Source organism: Leuresthes tenuis, unplaced genomic scaffold (assembly GCF_036924035.1).
Source record: "Leuresthes tenuis unplaced genomic scaffold, fLeuTen1.0.hap1 SCAF_23, whole genome shotgun sequence".
In the NCBI taxonomy this organism is placed as follows: Eukaryota; Metazoa; Chordata; class Actinopteri; order Atheriniformes; family Atherinopsidae; genus Leuresthes; species Leuresthes tenuis.
This window is the reverse complement of record NW_027325377.1, coordinates 7300771-7322572: the sequence shown is the minus strand read 5'-3', so window position 1 is coordinate 7322572 and position 21802 is coordinate 7300771. Positions and strand designations below refer to the sequence as shown.

The 21802-nt window shown below is 39.8% G+C and overlaps 1 protein-coding gene across 2 annotated transcripts in view; it reads right to left on the bottom strand.

Moving 5' to 3' along the window:
• ano2b (anoctamin 2b) overlaps nucleotides 1–11477 on the bottom strand; it is a 71018-nt gene extending 59541 nt beyond the window's left edge. For both annotated transcript variants that reach the window (XM_072377714.1, XM_072377713.1), the window contains exons 1-4: nucleotides 11208–11477; nucleotides 9149–9535; nucleotides 788–886; nucleotides 492–643 (exon numbers count right to left, since the gene is read on the bottom strand). In XM_072377714.1, coding sequence (XP_072233815.1) covers nucleotides 492–643; nucleotides 788–886; nucleotides 9149–9535; nucleotides 11208–11240 — 671 coding nt within the window. In that variant the 5' untranslated portion in view covers nucleotides 11241–11477. The remainder of the gene's footprint in view (nucleotides 1–491; nucleotides 644–787; nucleotides 887–9148; nucleotides 9536–11207) is intronic.
• Nucleotides 11478–21802: the final 10325 nt, after the last annotated feature.

Below are 21802 nucleotides of genomic sequence, written 5' to 3'. Positions count from 1 at the left end.
GAGTTGGGATTGTCTCCAGCCCCCTGTGAGGCCAACAAATGAATTGTGACACCAACACAGCGTTTGAACTATTCATACAGGTTCCCTTGGCATGTCAGACTCACTGCAGTCAGTAAATGACACGCCACACTGCAGGAATAGCATTATGTAATATGCATGGACAAATGTATCAACACCCGGTGTGCCAGGTATAGTTATGTTAGTTTTTTCATGCACCTCCATTCATCAAGAATGGTGGGCATAAACTTCCCAGGGCCCTGCACATAAAGTATGTATAGAGGATCGATGATTGAATAGACGGATGGATGGATGGATGGATGGATGGATGGATGGATGGATGGATGGATGGATGGATGGATGGATGGATGGATGGATGGATGGATGGATGGATGGATGGATGGATGGATGGATGGATGGATGTGCTTGGGGAGGCGAGTGTATAAGCAGTAAAACTGACAGGAAGGAAGTGTAATTGTATGTGTGCGTCTTACAGGTGAAGCTTGTCCCTGGAGAAGCAATGTGAAAGAAATTTGGTGCTTCCATGGTCCTGATGAGATACTTTGGGCTGGAAGGGCTGGTTCATCTTCCTCCACACAGTGCTCATACTGGACCCAAAACCACTTTCTTCTTTGAGTTCGTAACTCTAGGACAACCATCGACAACCTGCTGTTACTGCATTATCTTTGATGACAGAAAAAAACAAGAAAACACCAACACACAGCCACTACGTATGGACCCAAAAACACAATGACTGTGCCCACTGCTAAGTGAGATAATGAGAGCTTACCGCCTTGGTGGGGACTTTAATCTTTAGAAACTCAGCCTCCCTGCACAGAACAGGCCAAGGTGCATGGATGCGAGTAAAGCTGGGTCCATGGGTCTTTACCTGCCAAACAAACAAGTCAAATGAAGTAGAAAAGACATAGTTTACATAACAGAATGTGGCTTCAAACGTCAAGGAAAGGACACCTCTAAATATAAGAGCTGAAAATATAGGCTTGATTCCTCATGGATATATTTGCACATGTACCTATTTGGTTTGTGAAATAAATAAGCAGATTGCTTGGCTGAAACTACCTGCTGTTTAAAAATGGCTTACCAGGCCATCTGTCACTATTGCTTTGCAATCCAAAACTGCAGAATTTGTTTTAGCAGGAGAGACCGAAATACATGCTGTAAAACACTTTATATACAGTATCCTGATTTTGACCACTTCTGACCCCATATTTTCAATTCAAACACCTGCTATTTGACATCCAGATGTACAGCTCACCTCTTCAGGTCGCACTGTATATCCATGTTATGCTCAGAATGTGAGGCAGGTACAACAAATGCTTACTGTTCTTCTGACCAGTTGAGACTTTACCAAACCAGTTTGGCTAAGCAACATTCCTCTGGTATTCATGAAAGATAGATGTGGCCTCTGTTCCTAAAGCAAAGCCTGGAGCTGTTGCTGTCACAGCCTTGCTGGTGCAGCCTGTTCCTGATACATTTTTATTTTAAAGTTGATCAAAATACGGCATTGTATGTTAGAAGAAATCCCCATCTAGCTTTTTCTGCTAATGAATAACACACCTATGCCCACACATTATACTAAAATTAAGATGCATTAGTAAAATTTGATAATCACTGGTTTGAGATGGTATCAAGAGGTATGTGATTGATTTTGACAATCAATGCCCTGTGGCTGAATATAGATAAAGGATGCACATTGGCATCTGTTGTACGCAGCAACAGATGAAATCTATGCAGCAGCCGTAGTGGAGCTGGTTTATAAAGCGAGTGAAAGTGTAACCAGGAATTAAAGACAGCAGAGCCAGCAGGGGACAACAGCCAGGTAACTTTAGCCTCCTCAGACCCCCATCAGCTTCTGTAAGAGGGGCGAATGAAAAGAGAAAGGTGGCATGGCCAACCACGGAAACCTGAAACGATTCCCTTTCTCCCCTCTCGACTCCTACTCTCCTGAGACCTTTCACCCCTCACTCCCCTCACCTCCACCCTCACATATATTTCTGTACCTTCTGCTGCCGCTAGACACCGCTTCACTGACTGATTGACTGACTGGCTGAATCACCGACCATCACTCTTACTGCTCTTATATTTCAATACTGCATCTCACTCACATTCACACAGTCCTTTGTCCCACATGGAGATTCGGTGACCTTTACCCCTCTTTAAATGAAATGTGTTGAAATGAGTTTTTTTCTCTCACAAGGCAAAGACTGAGGCAGAGGTATGTTTTCAGTTCCCATTTTTTTTGGAGTTGTTAATTCATAAAACCTGTGAAACTGTGTCGATCTCATGCATGTTTGTCATTTTTAGTTTTTCTTAATCAATGGCTGAAGGACGATGCAAAACATAATCTGCTTTTATACACCAGATAAAATGTATTCTACCATATACAGCACTTGAATATATTTTGGGGCCATTTTTGGTACACATTAAGTGGATTTTTTTTAAGTTTTGAAGAAGTACTTTTTTTGTGGATACACCACAGGAACTGCAGTCAGTTCAGCCATGGAAAGACTGAGAAGGATAGAACGTGCACATGAGGTTGTGCACAACCAAATATACCACAATTCAGGGATTTAGAAGTAGGTATAATCAAGGCTGACTGTGGATAATCTCTGTATACTATGTACTGCACCACTGGGTTTAGATATAAAGCCTGGATTCTGTCAAGGAAAACCAAGCAACATCTGGTGATAAATCTGTGAGCTGATGTGAAGAGGTTGAGACTCAGGAAATGAAACTGTGCCATTGCCAAAAACTTCTGCTTTTTTTTTTGGTTTGAGAAAAAACAGCACACTCTTGTCATTTTGCAACAAAACAGCACTTTTTAGCTCCAAAATTCACTTTGCAATTCTACTACATGTGTAAATTTGTAGCAAAGAAAACTCACTGAAAGTCTTACAAGCCAGAAATGGATTGGTTCCTCAAAGTCCGTTAATCATCAGTCACATAATTAAGAAATGACCAATGAATTATTGATGTTCTTTGATTTGGTTCCCTCCTTTATTTTTGTACCTATCTTCTACCACCATTCTCTATCACCTGCTTAATTAACGTTTGTCTCTTTCACCCCCATCATCTCCCCTCCTCATCCTCTCTTCCCTTCTTTCTCGTTGCTTCATCAAAAACCATGGGATATAAATACCTTTTAGCCTGGAGAAGGTTAATTAGCAGCAGGATTTCCAATTAGCTTTTTATCTCTATAGGGGGGTTAACTAGGCCACAGCCAGGGGGTGTCTTTAGTTAGGAGGGGTTATCAAATATGAGAGGGTGATCAGTTTGGCGTTGGGACAGCTGTGTAGAAAAGTATAGTGGTTGTTACAGAGTTGTACTGTTCTTATAACAGAAATAATATACAAAATAATTTATTGATCATAAACCAGGGTCTGGAATCATGTAGTTTATCACAAAAACACATTTTTATGTCACTGCTTCACTTCCTGGCGCAGAGGTCTAACATCTGTTAAAGAACACACTGTCTTGAATGTCATCTGTAGTTTATATGCGTTCACTGAGAATGTCCTGGGTCTCTTCAGTAGCTTTGATTGTACATGATTTATCAGGTAGTTACAGCGTTTTGTGTCTTTACTGCAGACAGTTCTGGAGTTCATCGTTGAAGAATTCTTGTACTCTCTCAGAGTGAAAAAATGCTGGTGTCCTACACTCGATGCTGTGCCTGAACACAGCCTTGGTGGACAGACATGGTCATAAAAGTACTCTGTCTTATCTATTAACACTGGAAAAATAGTGTTAAAGTCTTAGCAGAACACCATTTGTATTTCGACAAGACACATTTGGGCACAGTAATGGACGTGGGTCACCTGACTTTTGGCAGCCCAGTCTCATCTCCAAAGTAGTGTCACAAGTGGTTACAGCGTGATGACAATGTATCCTCAGGCTGTTGTTCTTTTTAGGGTGGCGAGAATCTAAACCTACTGTTAGGCCTAACCATGTTTATATTTCTGCAACCTAACCATGTATTTAGTCAAATCTAAACCTAAGCATGTATCTTGAGTCTAACCCTAACCATTTACAAGTGAGAAGAAGCATAAAAGTGATGAGTCACAAGTGGGACAGGAGTGGAGGAGTGAAAATATTGTAAAACATGCAGGGTGGCTCTCAAACTCGTGGTGTGATAGATGAAAGTTCGTAAAAAAGCACCTTCCATCACCCCTTCTGTCCTTCTTGTAAGTCTTAGAAGCATATTTTTATAAATCTACATTGTGGAACGTGTATGAGATGTGACTATGTAGGTTCACATAGGGAGACGTGGAGCATGAATGTCCTGAAGTGATGCTGAACGTCAACATGATGACACTGGAGACGTAATCTTTGTCTTTGTAGGGGAGTAAAAAATAGTCATTGCACAGTTTTTAGTATTTACTGTGAACCTACAGCTTTATGCACAGTGGACCAACATTGTGTGTTGGGTAATCACGATAGTTCCATTTGTAAAATGGAAGAAGAATTTGATTTGAAGCATATTGTGCAATTTAAACACAGTTACTAAGCAGCCAATATAGATAACTGTACTGATTAAGGCATCTGTTCCATCAAACAAGACTTCTTACAAATCCACTGACGGGTCACCAGTCTTTCACAGGGTTAGCCGTTTGAAAGATGAGTTTGAAAATCTTCAGATAAAATATTTTCAGAGATGATCGCAGACTGAGACTCACAAAAGTTATCATATCTTTTGATTTTAAAAGCTATCTATCCATGACAGCCCAAGCAATTTAGTGAAGAAGCTGGCAAACAGGAACTGGGGTAGTATTTAAGGAATGCTTTGATCAGTCAAAACCAAATGTGGTACATGGGATTTAGGACCCCATTTTGAGGATAGAATGGCAAATGTTTTGCATCTTTGGATTTGCAAGAAAGCCTGGCTTTAAAATCAAATTCAAATTGTTACAGCAACCTTTTCATGCAATGACATCAAATCATTGATCCAGCACTCCCTTTTAAGGTGGTCCTAAAATGCTAAATGTGTCTTTCGGTCACCAATAGGGGACATTGAAGTGAGCATGAGCATTTTCCCATCAGTGCCTACAGCCGCTTTTAGCATGATCAGACCAGGTTGCCATAGCAACCATGCCTATCTAGACTGCTAGGCCCCCTCATCAATGCTTACAGCTAAATTTGACGATTTTTATTTTCAGGATTTGGACTCAGCAGTCAGATAGGAAATAACAAGGTAGGTGTAGAAAGAAGAGTCCCATCCTCCCTGTCTGATTTAACATATTTATTGACAGTCATTCCCTACCAAACAGTTAACCCTGCTCATTCTGCTTCTAAAGCCCCCACAGACTCAACTTTTCAAAAAGGCTAGCTCCACTTCTGGAATGAACATGCAGCTCTGATTTAATTAAAAATGATCTGTAGGAGGATGTTCCCAAGAGTCGTAGGTCAGTTCATTCATCCTCAGGCACAGTCAACAAGTTGAGCCACTTGGTATTATTCAGTTAATCTAAAGTCAAACAGGTTGGACACAAGCAGGAAAATGTAGTACCCTTTAGTATAGAAACAATGAATTACTACTCTTTTAACACTGTCTTGTGCCAATAAGTTATATGTGTATCAAAGCTCTGCAAAATTGCTAAAAACTTTTTAACACATCCAGCCTTGTGAAAAAAAGAAAAAGACTTTCTATCTGTGGCATTCATAACATTACAATGGTTATCTTTCATTCTACAGTGTACATAAGCAGTACCTCCTACCTCCTTCTCCCTACACTCCGACACTCTCTCCATGTGTTTCACTGGTAACCCATTTATCTGATTGGGTTACTAGATAGTGGTGCTTTGTAATTCTAGTGCCAAAATCTAACATTAAAACTTCCACAAAAATGTTAGCCAAATCAATGTTAGCTTAAATTGCTAATAGGCTAGTCTTAATGTAAGAGCTTGTTTTCCTACATATATTAGAGAATTTTATAGTTTTGAACATTATGGTTTTGAGATCAATTCTCAAACATCAATAACAATAACATAAATCCCTATGATATGTTAACTTTTTAACTAGCTTGCTCTTTTTTTCTATTTAATTTGGAGGTCGAGCATCCCACTAAAAGTGATCTTCCTATATAGCTTAATGTGAAGGGATGAATAATCCTTCAGTCCTTCCCTACACAATGAAGAATGTGAAATTGATGTCACTGGTGAATGTATTTTTAAGTATTACAATTAATTTACTTTGATAAATTGAATTAAAACAAGGGGGTTACATTTTGCTTATTAATTAGCACATTTCCATTTAGTGGTGTAATTCAATTAGTCACAGAAAAACTTGCCTTCTCTGCCATTCCCTTCTCCATCTTTTGCCTTCTCCACTTGATTTGGTTGTTTTAGCCCCTAACCCTTGATGTGAACGGAATTACTTCTATTAAAATGTGCTAAATATTTCAAAATCCTAACAGATTTGCTCTAAGTGAGATTTGACATACATTATTCAATACACAAATTGTCTTAACCAAGGTCTTAGATAAACCCTTAATACCTGAAAAACACTGCAGTGTCCATTAAAACCTTCTCGCACACACACAGTAGCTAATGCTCTGTCTCTGTGATGTGAGTTAATTTATTACAAATTGGAGATCAGTGCAGAATCCTATTTTAATAAGCACTTCCTGGAGCCACATGCATTTCACTAATTATGGTGAGTTACTGCCAAGCTACGATGACTTTCTACTTCATCAGGTCAGCACGCAGACTGCAGCAGCTAAATCATATTTGATTGTCTGATTGTTTTTGAGTGAATAAGCTAGCATCTAACCTATGAATATTATCAGGGAAATTTTCTCCTATTTGCCAGCACCTCTGACAACCACATCTTGCTACACACTGATGGAAAGAGTGTCATTATGTTTGTCCCTAATTTTGTAAGAGTACCCCACACTATATTCAAAGTAAGTGTACTGGAATGCAAATATTGTTTCACTCTTAGTGAGAGATTTCATCGAGCCCTCAATCCAGGAGATAAGATAAAGTGCTATCAGTCTGTCAGCTAATCTCATTCTGGCTTAGGCTCCATAGTCACCATGTCAACAATCTGATTAAGACTAGCCTGCAGACTACACACACAGCCAACTGGCTGCCAGCCAACACACACAAGCATGCACCCACAATTATTTAGCAAAGCAGGTATCGTATGTATGCTAAGAGCTAATGCTAGGGCCTAACGTTTCCTCGACCTGTCTGAGCATAAATGCACAGTTTTGAGCGTGCAGCATTACAACACCAAAACGCACACACTGTGTGTTCTGCCAAGTGCCTACTACACAACCACATAAATAAACAAGCCAAAAGCAGGACAGGGCCACATGCGGAAGTACCGGTTGCCGCTTAACACAAAATCACAGCGAGAGTGATCTTGTCAAAGCAAAATAACCCATTTCAGGCTGAATTAGCAAATCGATACAAAGAGGTCGGCACAGCAGCTGTGTTGGCTACAGCAACCAGAATTAAAATCTGCCCACTCAGATGAAACCATCAGGCCCTTGTGTTGATTCACTCCAAAAGAAACAGAACGTCAGGGTGGTGGACTGTAAACAATGAAACCACTACCTGAAAAAATAAAGAATGCTAAATAACTAAATGATAATTAGGAAATAACAGAAGCTGATCATTGGGCAGCCACACAGACTCACCTTCAGAAAACTGAGGTCGAAGCCAAATTTCAAAGCTATATGAACAGACCTCAGGATATAGAATATTTGTGAGGGGGGGGGGGGGGGGGGGGGGGACTTTTTGCTTCAAGTAAACACTTGCTGTAGAGCTGCTTGGGGGCATTTAAGCTTGGAATGTCCACGCACTCTTAAAGATAACCCCTTTCTGGTCCTAAAAAACGGACTATATTCTAACTAAGGAAGTACAATAAAATAAATTGACCGATATTCAGCTCATTGACCGCAATCAATCTATCGGCTAATAGGATAGTATCAACACAAAGGTTCTTTTTATGTAAAAGGTTATAATACATTTTTTATATATATATACTTGTATGAAATAATTTGTATTAACAGTGTGACAGAGGTCTGAAGCACTTTAAAACTGCTCAGTTATTTTCTATGGTGCATATCATTTACCAGGCTTTAAAAGGAAAATAAATTACAGTAACAATTGAAATCAGCCATCTTAGCTAAATTATTAACTTTACCATCATTTATAGGTGTAGGTCAAGAATTTTACAACTGGTACATCTGTAATTCTAACCATGCCAAACAGTTTTACATCCAGTTGTATTCATCTGTGCCAGAAGTACAGTAAACGATGTCTGTTAAAGGTTTCCTCTCTGCAGGTGTTTCGAGATAAAGGATTACTCATCAGGCTGGAGTTTTTCCCCCATTGCTCAGCTTTGCAGGTTTGGTTCAGCTCACACCAAGTTGTGTGTTGTGTGTCTGTTGCTATTGGATACAAGCTGTTTCTGTGGGTATTTATGTGGTTATTATTTAAATGTGTTTTAAAAGTTTGTAGTATCCTGTAAAAACTTAGCAAAAATGCTGATGACTCATCCCACACTATGGGGCATGTGCTATTTTTGGATCTAATGATGTTCTTCATCTAAATTTTTATTTCAATGGAGCTGATTTAGAGCTGGACAATCCAAATCCACCCTCACCCAAGTTGTTTATAGTGTTACTTTAGAAGCCACGCCCACTAACCCATAATCCTAACGCCCAACCTAAACCTGTTGAATTGGATATGGGCAGAGTTAAATTTGGGCAGAGTTGAATGGGGACAGCACTGGATGATCCAACCACAGGTCACAGCCAGACATAACTACATTAAGTTGTTTTGTCTGGACTTGAATGGAAGCCCTGCATGAAAACAAAGCTTTGCTCCAAAAGAGTTGCTCCCACCTCCATCCTGTAACGTCTGGCATAAGCTGTTGGGCCGCTCACCTTAAATAACACCAGATATAGTTAACTTAGAACCTGTGTTAAGATTTACCTTTTAAAAACTCTAAAACATGTAACTTTATAGAGGGTGTTGGGATTTAAAAGATAAACCACTTGAGTATTTGGTGGACAGGTGTGTTGATACAGTAATAACATAATATCAGAAAGGAAAAGATGTTCTGCTATTTCAGGCAATGCCCTGCAAAAGAAAGAAAAAGCAACGGCTTCACATACACCCACCTCCCTGTCTCTCTCTATCTCCAGACCAGCCTCCAACAGGTTGGCCTCAAATTCTTGTCTGATCAGGTGCATCTCATGGTCAGCAGGCTCCATTGGATCGCTCCCCCTTGCATTTCCAAGCTCCATGAACACATCGCCAGCATTCGCTGCCTCCCCTACCAGAATTCCACCTCCTCTTCCTGACACCGCATCTGAGCCCACTGTTTGAGGAAAGTTGCCATTGGAGACAACGGATAACTGGTCTTGTGAAGTGGTGGAACCAAGTGGACATCGTAGGGAGCTGTGCCGCCGGTGATGAAAAACCAGGACATAGTCAACTTTCCGTTGGCCATCACAGAAGCAAAGGCCTTCACTGCCGGCTTGAGGGCTTGAAGTTGATCCTACGACCTGAGAAATATGCATTAAGCACTCACCAAATACAGCAGTCGTAGTGGTAGCCATTGGAAACATTTATAATTTTTTTAAAAGGATCTTAACAAGGGATCCAAATCATATACAAATGGCTTAAAGACAGAATACACAACACCTTTAAGCAGCGGGGGAGTTATGTAATAACTGTTTGAATGAACTTAAACAACTGCTGCAGTGTCAGCATAAGCAAACACAAGTGGCTTTTGGCAGGTTCTCAAAAACAATGAAGTGAGAACCTTCAGCAGCAGAGTGGGCAGTCAGCTCACCTTTGGCTGTTTTAGTCTTTATTTAGACAGAGGGAAAGTATAGAGGGAGACTAAACACAGAGAACACAAGAGGGAAAGCTATACAGCTATTGGTATAATGGAATGTTTCTTAGTTATCAGCAGGACAGGATTCTAAAATATGGGGCTGTGGATCTAAAAAGGTGCGGTAGGTTGCAAAAAAAGTCCAGTTTCCAACTGATTTTACACACCTGGAAAAGATTTCAGATGTTCTGGATCTAAGTGTTTTTATGACCCAACACAGTTTCCAAAGACTGTATATGAAAAGTGGTCATAGCAACCACAATACCACCCACTGGTTCGTGAACTTCCATTATAAAGCTCTTTATTTTAGCATTTGGGACAAATTCCTCAGAGGGCACTGCATGAGGAACCGTAATTCATCAATAGCTGATCCAACCACATTGGCAATTGGACTACTTAGGGCAACCTTTTCAAGAACTATAATACAGACTTTCCATACACCACTTAAAATCCTGGAGATAACCTTTCCTGAGGCAGCATTAACTTCTCTGGGCTTGGATGTATCTGGGATGGTTTATTACAAAGTGGAAACGTGAGTTATGGATGCCATGTGGTCTGGACCAAAGACCAAAAAGAGCATCTAGACTGTCATCAGCAACAAGTCCTAAAGCCAAGCTCTGCGATGGTTATGTTGTATCAGTGCTCTTGGTAGAGCTAATTTATACTTCTGTGATGGCAGCATTAACACTGAAGCTGAGATTTTAGACCAACGTATGCTGCTTTCGAGACCACATCTTTTCCAAGGATGTCCCTGTATTTTTCAAGAAGACGATGCAAAACCACAGTCTACACACATTACAAAGGCAAGGCATGGCATCCTCACTGCCTAAAATGTGTTGTGTTGGGAGAGGAAATGGCAACATTACATAGTTGCCATTACCTTGTCCTGACTCCAGGCCTAAAACGCAACAAATGGATGCTTATCAACAAATAAAATGAACCTGATGAGAACGACTTTGTTCTAAATTTGCATTTTCAAAACCATTTCACCTGTTTCTTATTTGGGGTTGAATTGTCCGTATTCATATTATATTATCAATAGTATAACTATTAGCAGTAGTAGTATTAGGAGGAGGAGGAGGAGAAAGAGGAGGAGAAAGAGAAGGAAGAGGAGGAGAAGTAGTATATTGTCTTTGCTCATATAGCAGCCTATATTCACCTATGAAGAATCCTTAGATAAAAAGCGGAGTTTCTGACAGTGACACCAAATGCAAGAGAGGTAAAACTATAACATTTGGTCGTAAAAAATTATGTTAACATAAAGTGGTAACTTTTTTAATTATTGTTATAATTCAAGACAAAGAGGTGAAAATCAACAGAGGAGCGATGTAGATACTTACTGGGATCTTGTCTTCGTTCGGGGAGATCTGCATGCTGTTGCGCTTTAAAGACACACAGAGTGAGAGAAGAAGATGAGCAGGACTGAAAGTTGCCGGGTTTTGCAGTAAAATGCAGCCGGATTCATCATCATCGAGGTCTTCCCCATTGTGCTCATCCAACTCGTGAGGTCGCTTCTGCTAGTCCGCAGTCCAAGTGGAACGACGGCGCCTCTCCTTCAGCTTGCATTGCTTTGGAAGGATCTGTCAGAAACGGCTGCTCGGTCACATGCCGGTGATACCCTTCTATGCAACTGCAGGCAGCCTGCGCATCACCGGTGCTTATAGCGCGGGGAGTGACACTCTGTAAAAAATGTCCGCCCCCAATGTGGTGTTTAGTCTTGCTGCTCGTTTTCTACATGACGTTTATCTCAGCATATTCCATATTCCAGTGAATCCAGTTCACGAAGAAATCATTTTTATTATTTCTTTTGCCTTCAAGTTATTTCTATTGAGAATGTTATATATAAGAAATCCCTCTATAACCTCGTTTTCCTCTATATTTGTTCTGTTAGAATGTATTTTGCTTTCGTCTGTAGTTTGAAATAGTGGACTTTTTTTGCAGCGGGTAGAGAGGCAGCAGCCTTCAGGTTGCCTCCACACTTCTCTGATGTCATTTGCACAGAGGCGCGTTTTTACGATACATACAATTTGAAGCATTGTCCACCCTCTGACTGCAGTTTAGGGGTATTGTTTCCACTTGAATGAGCTTTGGCAGCAAACACAAACAGAAACAATACAAAAATTATAGAAATTTTATTTAAAGTTCAACTCCAGAAGTTACCAATTCCTAAAAACCAATCTGTTCCTCAAAATTGAACTTTTTGAGGTTGTTACCTCGACTATTTTTGTCTTGGCCTTGAAATGTATGACATAATTTTTTCCCCTTATGCAAATAGAGCTGTAACTAACTGATCCGCCTCTCAGCAACGACGACGTCCTCTGACGTTCTGAAGACATTTACGACGTTGATATCGTACTTACGCATTGTTTCCCAGCAGAACGGCTTTAGGGGGCTGTTTCTTGGAACTTCATTGACCCTGTATCAAAATGTATTTGGACTCATTTCAATGTTTTTAATAAGACATTAATTGAGGCTAGCAAACAACCTTTGATAGCTTCCTTCATTCATGTGGGGTAATGTCAGGTCTTTTCTGGGACCAGGGCTCTCAAGTCTCACATTGAGCGGGGGATGGGGGATGTCACTCTTGCCTGCATTCAAAACTTGAGAGCCCTGTCCGGGACATTAAGATCTCCATCAAAGTTTCAATTGGTGAAACAATTTTTCACATCTGGTTAACTCAAATTTGTGCAACTGCCTTCGTGGTTATGCTTATAACTCAGATATGTGTTTTACTGTAGTGTGGGAGAACTGGGTATAATTCTCAGTTATGTTCATATGCTCAGAAAATGGGGCTAGATGCTGTCCTTTAATGTGTTGCAAGTAACGTCCCTGTAACTTATAGGGAATCCTACATACATAGCAATGAATTGTGGATGTCCTAAGGGGAGCCTTAAATGACATCCAGTTTGCATGGCAGCACTTGCTTGAGTTCTGGCTGCTAACAACTTTCCTTTTCAACAGTTAGTGGCTAGTGCCCTCTTACTCGACCCCAGCTGCTACCAGCTAGAATCTGTTCGCTTGGCTGGCCTGAGCAGCTGTTAGCTCAAGGCTAATTCAACCTCATTGCTTACATTAGCCTCTCATTTCATCCCCACCCTGCTAGTTGTCAAGATTGGTTGGTTTAACCTCTACGTAGAACATAGGCTAATGGCTGTCTGACCTCACTTTTCTGGGACTGTTGGTGATGCTTAGTAGATTCCACAGTACTGATTGCTGATCTTGCTTGTGATGCCTTGTAACAAATAAAAAGCCTCTTTTTTGTAAATGTTAACAATGCTAAAACTTGATCTTTTCCTAAAAAATATTTCCTATATCTACAGCATGAACAAGGTATATTGTTGCTGATAAATAGATTTTCGACCAACCATGCGCTTGTCTATACTCGCACAGAAAAAGCAGTACTAACCTTGGCCTTACACTTAACCCTGTTTCTAAAATCGGCCCCAAACTAACAGTAACTCTGCCCTGAAATCAGCCTAATTTGTTCAAAAGTCCCAACTCTTTTTGAAAGACTATGAACACAAATACAATCCAAACAAACTACTGGGCTTACGTCATTATCGCTAAGTATTCGAAATTTTATTGAGATGTTAACTCAAAATGGCATATATGAATGTGTGGGGTTTTTTAAACCCCGGGGCACAAGCATTCACTTGTCATGTTCCCCTCACCTGTAGCAGATTTTGTATTTCCTCAAACCAGGGCTCTTCCTTAAAAGCTTCAGGATGTGGGGTGCTGTATGAAATGGGGTTCATTCCAATCCCAGAGACCTCCTTGGTCAGGTGGTACAGGGCATCGCTGTGGATGGAGGACGACTCGCTGAGTGCTGTTGTCACCTGCCTGAAACCAGCACCATTGGGCCATGGTTCTGGAAGACCAGAATTTTTTATTGGACAGTTAGTGGCTGACAAATGACAACAATCGAGGTCAGAATCCTGTTTGGACATGTGAAATAATTTTAGAGCAGGAATAAAAATCAGAGGCTGAAGCTAGAGCCTCCTGAATGATTCAGTTTTAGTGATACAAGCGTATTTTCATCAATTTCATCTTGTGTAAAAGATCCAGCCAAACTTAATCAGCCTTACTGACACTTAAAAGCTTGCTTCACCTTTATGCCCTTGTCCTCATCCTGAAAATAACTGCAACAACAGCACAACTATGATCGTGATTTTCCCACATTTGGTTAAGAAACACCCCATAATTAACAATTCATTAAATTGTTTTTGAAGCAAGGCCATCCAGACTACAGAGTGGGTATGCTTAGAATATGCATGAAAAGGGACAAAAAGCTAAGTCTACTCATCAAAGAAAGCCAACAGAAGTGGACAAGTGGAAAACATTCAAGATAGCTGTCAATCTAAGTGGATGTCCAGGCAAGTTCACCCAAAGGTCAGACCGCGCAATGCTCAGAGAAATGACAAAAACCAGAAGAAAAGAGCTACGTCTCAGTTTCAACAGGTCTCAGTTACCATGTTAAATGTTTATGACAATACAATTAGAAAAAGAAAGAACAAGTCTGGGTTGTTTGGAAGGGTTGCAGGAGAAAGTCTTTTCTCTCTAAAAAGAAAATGGCATCACAGCTGAGGTTCGTAAAGTTACTCTGAATAAACCACAAGACTTGTAGAACAATATTCTTTGGATAGACAAGACCAAAGTGGAGAGGAGCTGGGGGGGCTTTAAAACATCTGAGTCTCTCAAATAATTTGTCCATGATCTCAGCTACCCAACAGCTATTATGAAGCATTTGGGGGTTAAGTGTCTTGCTCACAACTACCACGGCATCTGTTGGTATGAAAATGAGTCTTATTCATATGCAACTCCTGCATATGCTGTGTTGCCTAAAGTCAGCGTGAAGATATGCTGCCGAAGATTCCTTGACAATCCGAGGACCTTGAGGTTATGTGGCTTTCTTGTGCTTTCTTGGTTTCCTTTTCAGCTGCTGCTCAGTGTTGTTTTGAGCCACAAATATGCAAAGTGGCCTGGTGAAGCTTAGCTTCCCACTGCGCAAATTGATGCATGAGTCAATCAATCACAAACCCAGTCTCAAAGCACTACATAGAGGACAAACTTGCCTATCAGCTAGCCTCAAAGCAAGAAAACAAAAAGCCACAAAAATTTACAAAAGACCTATCTGAATTTTAATTTGCTCATGGAGCACAAAAGACAGAAACATATAAAATGACTTGTTGCTTGGTGTTTAGTGCTGCTTTCATCCCCCAACAGTTCCTCTTAGGGAGTTTAATTGCAGTTGTGCCAAAACAGATACTTCTCCATCTGTGACAGTCTGACTATCTTGCTGTCAGATTGCCATTTTCCTCTTTTTTTTTGGTAATAGGGTTACTGTGTATGTGTGTGTGTGTGTATGGTTATTTAGGGATACAGACAGCTGTAGCCATAGTAACGTACCAGGCCACGTGCAGCGCTCTCATTTAAGCACCACGGACAGCTCCCTCCTTCTCGACTTCTTTCTATGTTTCTTGTTCAAACACTTTTGTTCCACAATTAAACAAACTACTACATATGAGTAAGAGCTGTCAGCTGAGTCGAAAGGGTGAGATCTTTTTTTCTTCTTTCTTTTACAAATTGTTTTGAGGCTCAAGCGAGAAGGAGAAACATTTATTGGCAACAGTTTGCAGCGTTTATGCCCATTTGACGTCACCATTGTAGCTTAAAGGTTAGAGAGGCAGGTATGGAACTGGGAGGTTGCCAGGTTCTCTCCAGTAGGAGGGAAAATGAATGAGAAAATCCCCCTTGTATGAATATAAAACAGGGCATCACTGAAATTGGAGTTTCTGTCACCAGACTGTAGAAGCTAAAGAAGGTAGCTTGTCCAACTTGAAACCATCAGTTTTAAGTTACACCATGCTGACATGCTATATCTCTTTTGGGGTTGACTGCCATTAAATTTTAAAAAAGCTACTGTATTTTCCTCAAACTGTCGATTTAAATCAGAAGCTTTTGGAATTCTAGCTAGCTCCTGTTTCTCAGAGTGATTGTGTAAGATAAACACTCTTTCTATTTTAACACTAATTTCCAGCAGCACAGACAAAGGGCATCTTTCAGGGAGCAGATAATGGGCAGCAGCAGCACGGCACAAAGACTTAATGCTGATGCTTTTATCACAAGCTGTCTCATCTCCGGTTCACTGATTGTAAGGAAACTTCTGCCAGAATCCTGTCTTATTTGGTCTCATGTTATTAACTGCTGATGAGAGAGAATGCTAATGTGTTACAGCTGTAAAAATGGTAAGCTTTTGTTTTTGAAGCATTAACGGAGCATGGTGTTGAACTTAAATTCCCAGCTGTCTTCTAAATGTTAAAGCTGGCTTCAACTATTGTTATTTATTCTGTGGCTTTTTCCTACTCCACTTGACTTCTTTCACTTTACCGAATGAAGTATCTGAAAGTGTGACGCTGGAAACCTTTTTTCACAGACATCAGCTGAGGGTTTCTCATGTACCTAAAATCTCTGTGGAAACGTGTTTGGTTATCTTCTGGTTACACACGTATCATGTGCAATCCTGAAGTCTTGAGCATGGAATCAGGGGAGTAGAAGAATTTTGTCAGAATGGTTTAAGCTCAGTCAGTTCCTTCCACTTGTAAAGAACTGGCATGGTTATGTTTATATTTATGCATTTAGCAGATGCTTTTATCCAAAGCGACTTATAAATGAGGATATAACATTACAGCTAACATCAAAGCTAACAATAAGCTACATAGAAGGAAACCACAAGTCAGACTCTGTCAGAGGTGACAGGGGTGACAGTGTAGAGATAGAGTGCAGGCATAGAGGGAAGTACAGAAAGAGAAAGTGCAGTAGTGAGGGTAGAGAAGTACAGGGTAAATGCTAGGGTAAAAGATCTCTGGGTCTTCAAGTTTCTTGAAAATAGACAGGGACGCCCCTGTTCTTACAGTCCTTACTCAAAAAAGATCAGCAGAAAATCTCAAGACAATACGAGAAAGACTCAATTTGACCAGAGCTCCTGCAATGGGCTACCAATAGTTCAGAAACAGTTTCACATCAAAATGTGAAGTAGCTAGATTGGTTCATAGCAAAAAATGTGGTAGAGCCACAATAAAGGCTCAAAAATGGTACCATACCCTCTGGAATACAAGATTCTTACATGCCATTGTGTGCTTTTCACAATCCACATGTCAGAAAAACTGTAAAAAGGACTACATTGTCAAGGCTTCAAAAGTGTTGCCACAATGTGTGCTTTTTTTTTCTTTATGCAATATTGAAAATATTACACCTTCAAACACATTGTGAATTGTCATACAAAAGAACCAAGTTCCCATCTGAGTAAATTTTGGTAAATAATGCATGGTTAGGTTGAAATATTAATAGAAGTATGATTTGGGGTAGGGTAAAAACACATGGTCAGGTTGAAATATAAATAAATACGTGGTTACAGGTTTGCACAACACCTGACTGCTTCCTTACAAAGAAAAAAAAATGACAATCAAAAACTTTCACAATTGCTGCATCTATGTTTTGTTATCAAGTTGAAACAGACTAAGAATAACCTTAAGCCTATTATTTTAATTCTATTGATTTTTTTCACTTTAGTGAAAGCTTTTTTCTTTAACATTTACATTTTCAAAATGCAAATTAAGAGAGGGAATTAAAAATATATGCTTTTTTATATATGCAAGTTTGACTTATTGTATTTAAGTTCTAATTAGGTATGTAAATATTATGTGTAGCATTTTAAGTTTGACTGAGTCAACATTAATAGATATGGATTTAATTCTCTGCCTGAACTCTGAAGATTTCTAAACTGGAAGCCATGTTGTGTTTATCCTATGACTTTCAGGCTAGTTTGACAGCATCCAAATGGATCATCTCATGTCAGAATTTATGGTATCTTCACCTGTTTTACAGTGGAGCACAGAAGTAGTCAGTCACGTAAACTAACCCGGATTAACCTTCTGAGCCTTACCCAGAAGGAGCACATGTCTGAAATAAAGTCATCCCAGACTGATTCTTTTTTTTTAAATGTGATAAAATACTTTCTCTTGGAGACAAGCTGAGAACAACATGGTGCGTTAACACAGTGGGGTCTGAATGCTTAATCGAATTAAACTTCCATGCAACTGTATACCCTGCCTGCCGTAAAGAGCTGCCCGTTGATAGGCGCCCCACACGGCCTGCTGACACACACAGACAAATACACTGATTCTCTGCACACACTGGGAGAACAGAGAAGGGACAACAGGTGGGTTACTCTACAGTGGTCCTGTCTTTTGTTGGGTGACGATACAGCAGGGACAGACGGGACAGGCCACACAAAGGAAAGAGAAAAAGGCTTCCTATAGGTTTCTGTGGAACTCACCTGCACAGATGGAGGAGGGGGATCGGCGGAGAGCCATTTCACCTCAACACTGAGTGACTCCAGCAGGTAGTCAGGCTTCGATCCCTCTTGAGTTCTCAGTCAGTCAGCCATGATGTTTTGCTGCACAAGAGCAACAGTCTGACTCAGTAGTGCAATCCTCAGCTCAGTGGAAGCTTAGCTCTTCCCGGATAATAGTCCTCTCCAGCTGGCAGAAAGGGTAGCAGAATCTCAGGAACTCTGCTTATTTGGCATAGTCACTTAATGCACAGCACACTGGGCTCTGGGGTAGCAGACCAGGTGTCTGATTGGGTGTTTGGCGAAGGAATTACAGCCCCACAGAGTTGAGCAGAGATTATTGGACTCTCTAATATGTATTAATTGCTGGACCTTCTGTTTAGGTTTAGCTGCAAACCTGTGAAGTCTTAAAGGTCGGCTTCATGGATCTGAAGACAAGAGAAGAATCATCATGGCATACATTTAGATTAAAAGAGATGATCATTTAGAAATGGTACAAACATATAGGGTTATAACAGTCTGGATATTAGTTAAGTGATTCTATCACAATTCAATTGATCTTCAGTATGAAAATTCAGTACACAAACTCATCATCTTTCATCATGCTGTGATCTTTGGAACAGATCTAGACCCTTTACTTTAGCAGCTGTTTAGCTGGGTTAATATTTCTCAATACAAGCCACAATCAACCACCTCTTCGCACAATCCCAGAAGTAAATGTACCCTGTGTAGTTTTTGACAGACAAAAGCAAGCATTTCTATGATTTTTCACTGATTGACTGATGATGGCAGTCAATGCAACAACTAACCAGCAAAAGGTGACAAAAAAGGAGATTTTTTTAATGTACATTTCTTAATCTCTCTTTTTTGTGCATTCAGTGCATAAAGCAGGAAAATATATGACAGCCTCCCGTTTCCTTTGTTGCTTTACTCTTAAAAGCATATGTTCAACTGAAGAAAGAAATTAACTTTAAATGTGAAACATACTACAAAATGTGACGGGATGTCACATCATGTTGGATGCTTAGATGGGAGCACCATCATGTCAGGATTGCTCTCTTTATACCTCTAAAAGTTGCTATTGTTGCCTGGTTAGTTTTGTTTTGTTAACACCTAAATCTTGTAGAGAAGGGAAGAGATGTAAACAGGAAAAAGAGAGAGAAAGTCGATCTTGTTGAGGCTAAATTAAATGCGCTGCTGAAAGCAAGACCTGCTTATCAAGATGTCGCTTTTGTGCCAAAATCTGATCTCCCACCTTTTTGGCCCATTTATGAAAGTAAACTAATTATAATACTTGAAAATACATTCAGTAGTGTTTGTTTTAGTCATATTCAATTAGTTTTACACAGGGTTGTTTTGTCAGACGTGAATGATGGGTCGATGGGGTTGTTTTTTGAAGGAATAGCCTCGACTTAATTTGTGAAGTCTGATGTCTCTATAGAACTCAATTTATCCAGGAATATATAAGCAGGCTTCTAAGTTTCTATCACACAGAACATTTCTTTTTGCTAAGTTGATGGGCAAGGCAGAGGTATACTCTTTTTTTTTCTTCTGTGTGGAAGATTACAAAAACTGCTAGCCATATTTTAGGAAGATTTATGGGGAAGTGGCCAAAAGAAGAACACCACACAATTGGTGTGAAACCCCAAAAAGCCTTTGTTTGAAACTGCAAAATAGGGCATAGGCCTTGGCAACAAATTTGCTCATCATGTGAAATGGATGAATTTTCATGCTGAGCTTTGTAAGTAGCTCCTCCTGCTTTGCAGCTTCCCATGAAGGAGAGTTTGATTGATCAGAGAACTGGCATTTTATATGCTTTAAAAGAAAGTAAAATGCAAAAGAAACCCTCTACCCTCAAAAAGTCCTGAAAGTTTTACTGAGAAACTCTGATGAAAATATGTTTGAAACACTACTTAAACAGTCGTTACAATGTCTACATCAGAAATTAGAAATTGATTTAAAGCTGATGTTTTCTCCTGCAAGGAAAGTGTAAGTAAGTGTAATTGTCTCATTGTAAATGTTCGCCAAAAGATGTTCTTGGAATGTGATGAATGAAATAATTGAGCAAATATGCCACAGGATTGTGTGTTACCCACTCTACATCCTCCCAGTCTAATTGCTTGGCCAGCCTTTGTAGTGACTAATTGTTCTACCTGATGGTAACTGATGCAAAATACAGATAGAGTGTTAGAGCCAGTGTCACATTGCATACATACACAAGCACGCACACACCAACCCACACTCTTGTGCACCCTTGTTTTCTGTCAGTAAAGGTATCTGATGTGGCAAGCTGGTAAACACACACACATATGCATGCACACCCAAACACACTTCCACATTCTGTCTCCAGTTACAGCGGGTACAGATATGCCAAGGGTGTTAAATATTAAAAGGCTGTAATATTAATGGCTAGGTGTTGTAATCGAGGAAACTGTTAAAAGGTCAAGTTTGGACTGAAGGCTGCCCGGTGGCCATGAGGCAAAATGTGGCCATGTGTTCTATACAGTGTCTTTCCCTACAAGCACGCAGTTCACGATCTTATGTCCGAAATAATTGGCAATAACCGACAACCAGATTTTTAATTTCCCTTCCATTTTCACTGCGCTGTTTTTTAATTTACGTGCACTGCCTTCAGCTCTATTTTTATCACTTAATTTTGGTTTCTCACATTCCTTATATGAGATCACTTCAGCTTAGCATAAACCTGGCTCTAACGGTTGTAAAATCCACCAACAAACACCTTTAAAGCTCACAAAGCAACACAATACATCACATATGACATGTTAAAAAACCTGTGAACAATTTGACAAAAATGACTGTTTAAAAAAATTATTCCTCTGTGATGTAGAGATGTCTAGAGGCTGTCTGACAACTCCTCTGGGTGAACAGTCAACAGGTAAAAAATACTACTTTAAAGGCATCCTTTTCTGAAAAAAATGGTTGATCATCTCCAGTAGCCTACAGTGCTCTTTTATTTTGGTAAAGATATTTAAGTGGTCCATAGGAAACTTGGCTAAAACTGGGATAAATTTGGTCTAAATGTGAACAATGTTCGCATTGCAACAGGATTGGGAATATCAATCTGATCTATAAAGAGTCTCAGACCTAAGATTTTTATCTCTTTTCATAATATATTAAATAACACACAATTAGACATCAGTAAGGGGCACTCGAGTTATATAACAGCAGTGATTTTGGCGGTCTGCATGCCTGTGCAACAGCTAAAACTCTAACCTCAACAGTTGAAATTGTTTTGTGAAATCATCACAACTTTTACATATATCACTTCAACAGCCTCCTTTAAGATATCTCAGAGGTTTCTCATTGTCAGCATACAGCTTGTATAGTTCCATATTTATCATTCATATGACAAAATAAATGTACTGAAATTATATTTAATGTCCGTTTTCATTCACATTTCATCTGGCAGTAATATAGATGTTTGAAAACATACCACTACTGTCTCTCTTTCAACTCACAGGGGAACAAAGTGATTTTGTGTTTTTGAAATGTTAATGTTAAAAGTACATTTTCAGTAACTGAAAAGTGTGGGAAAATAAGATTCTTAGATGTTCTGACCTCAAA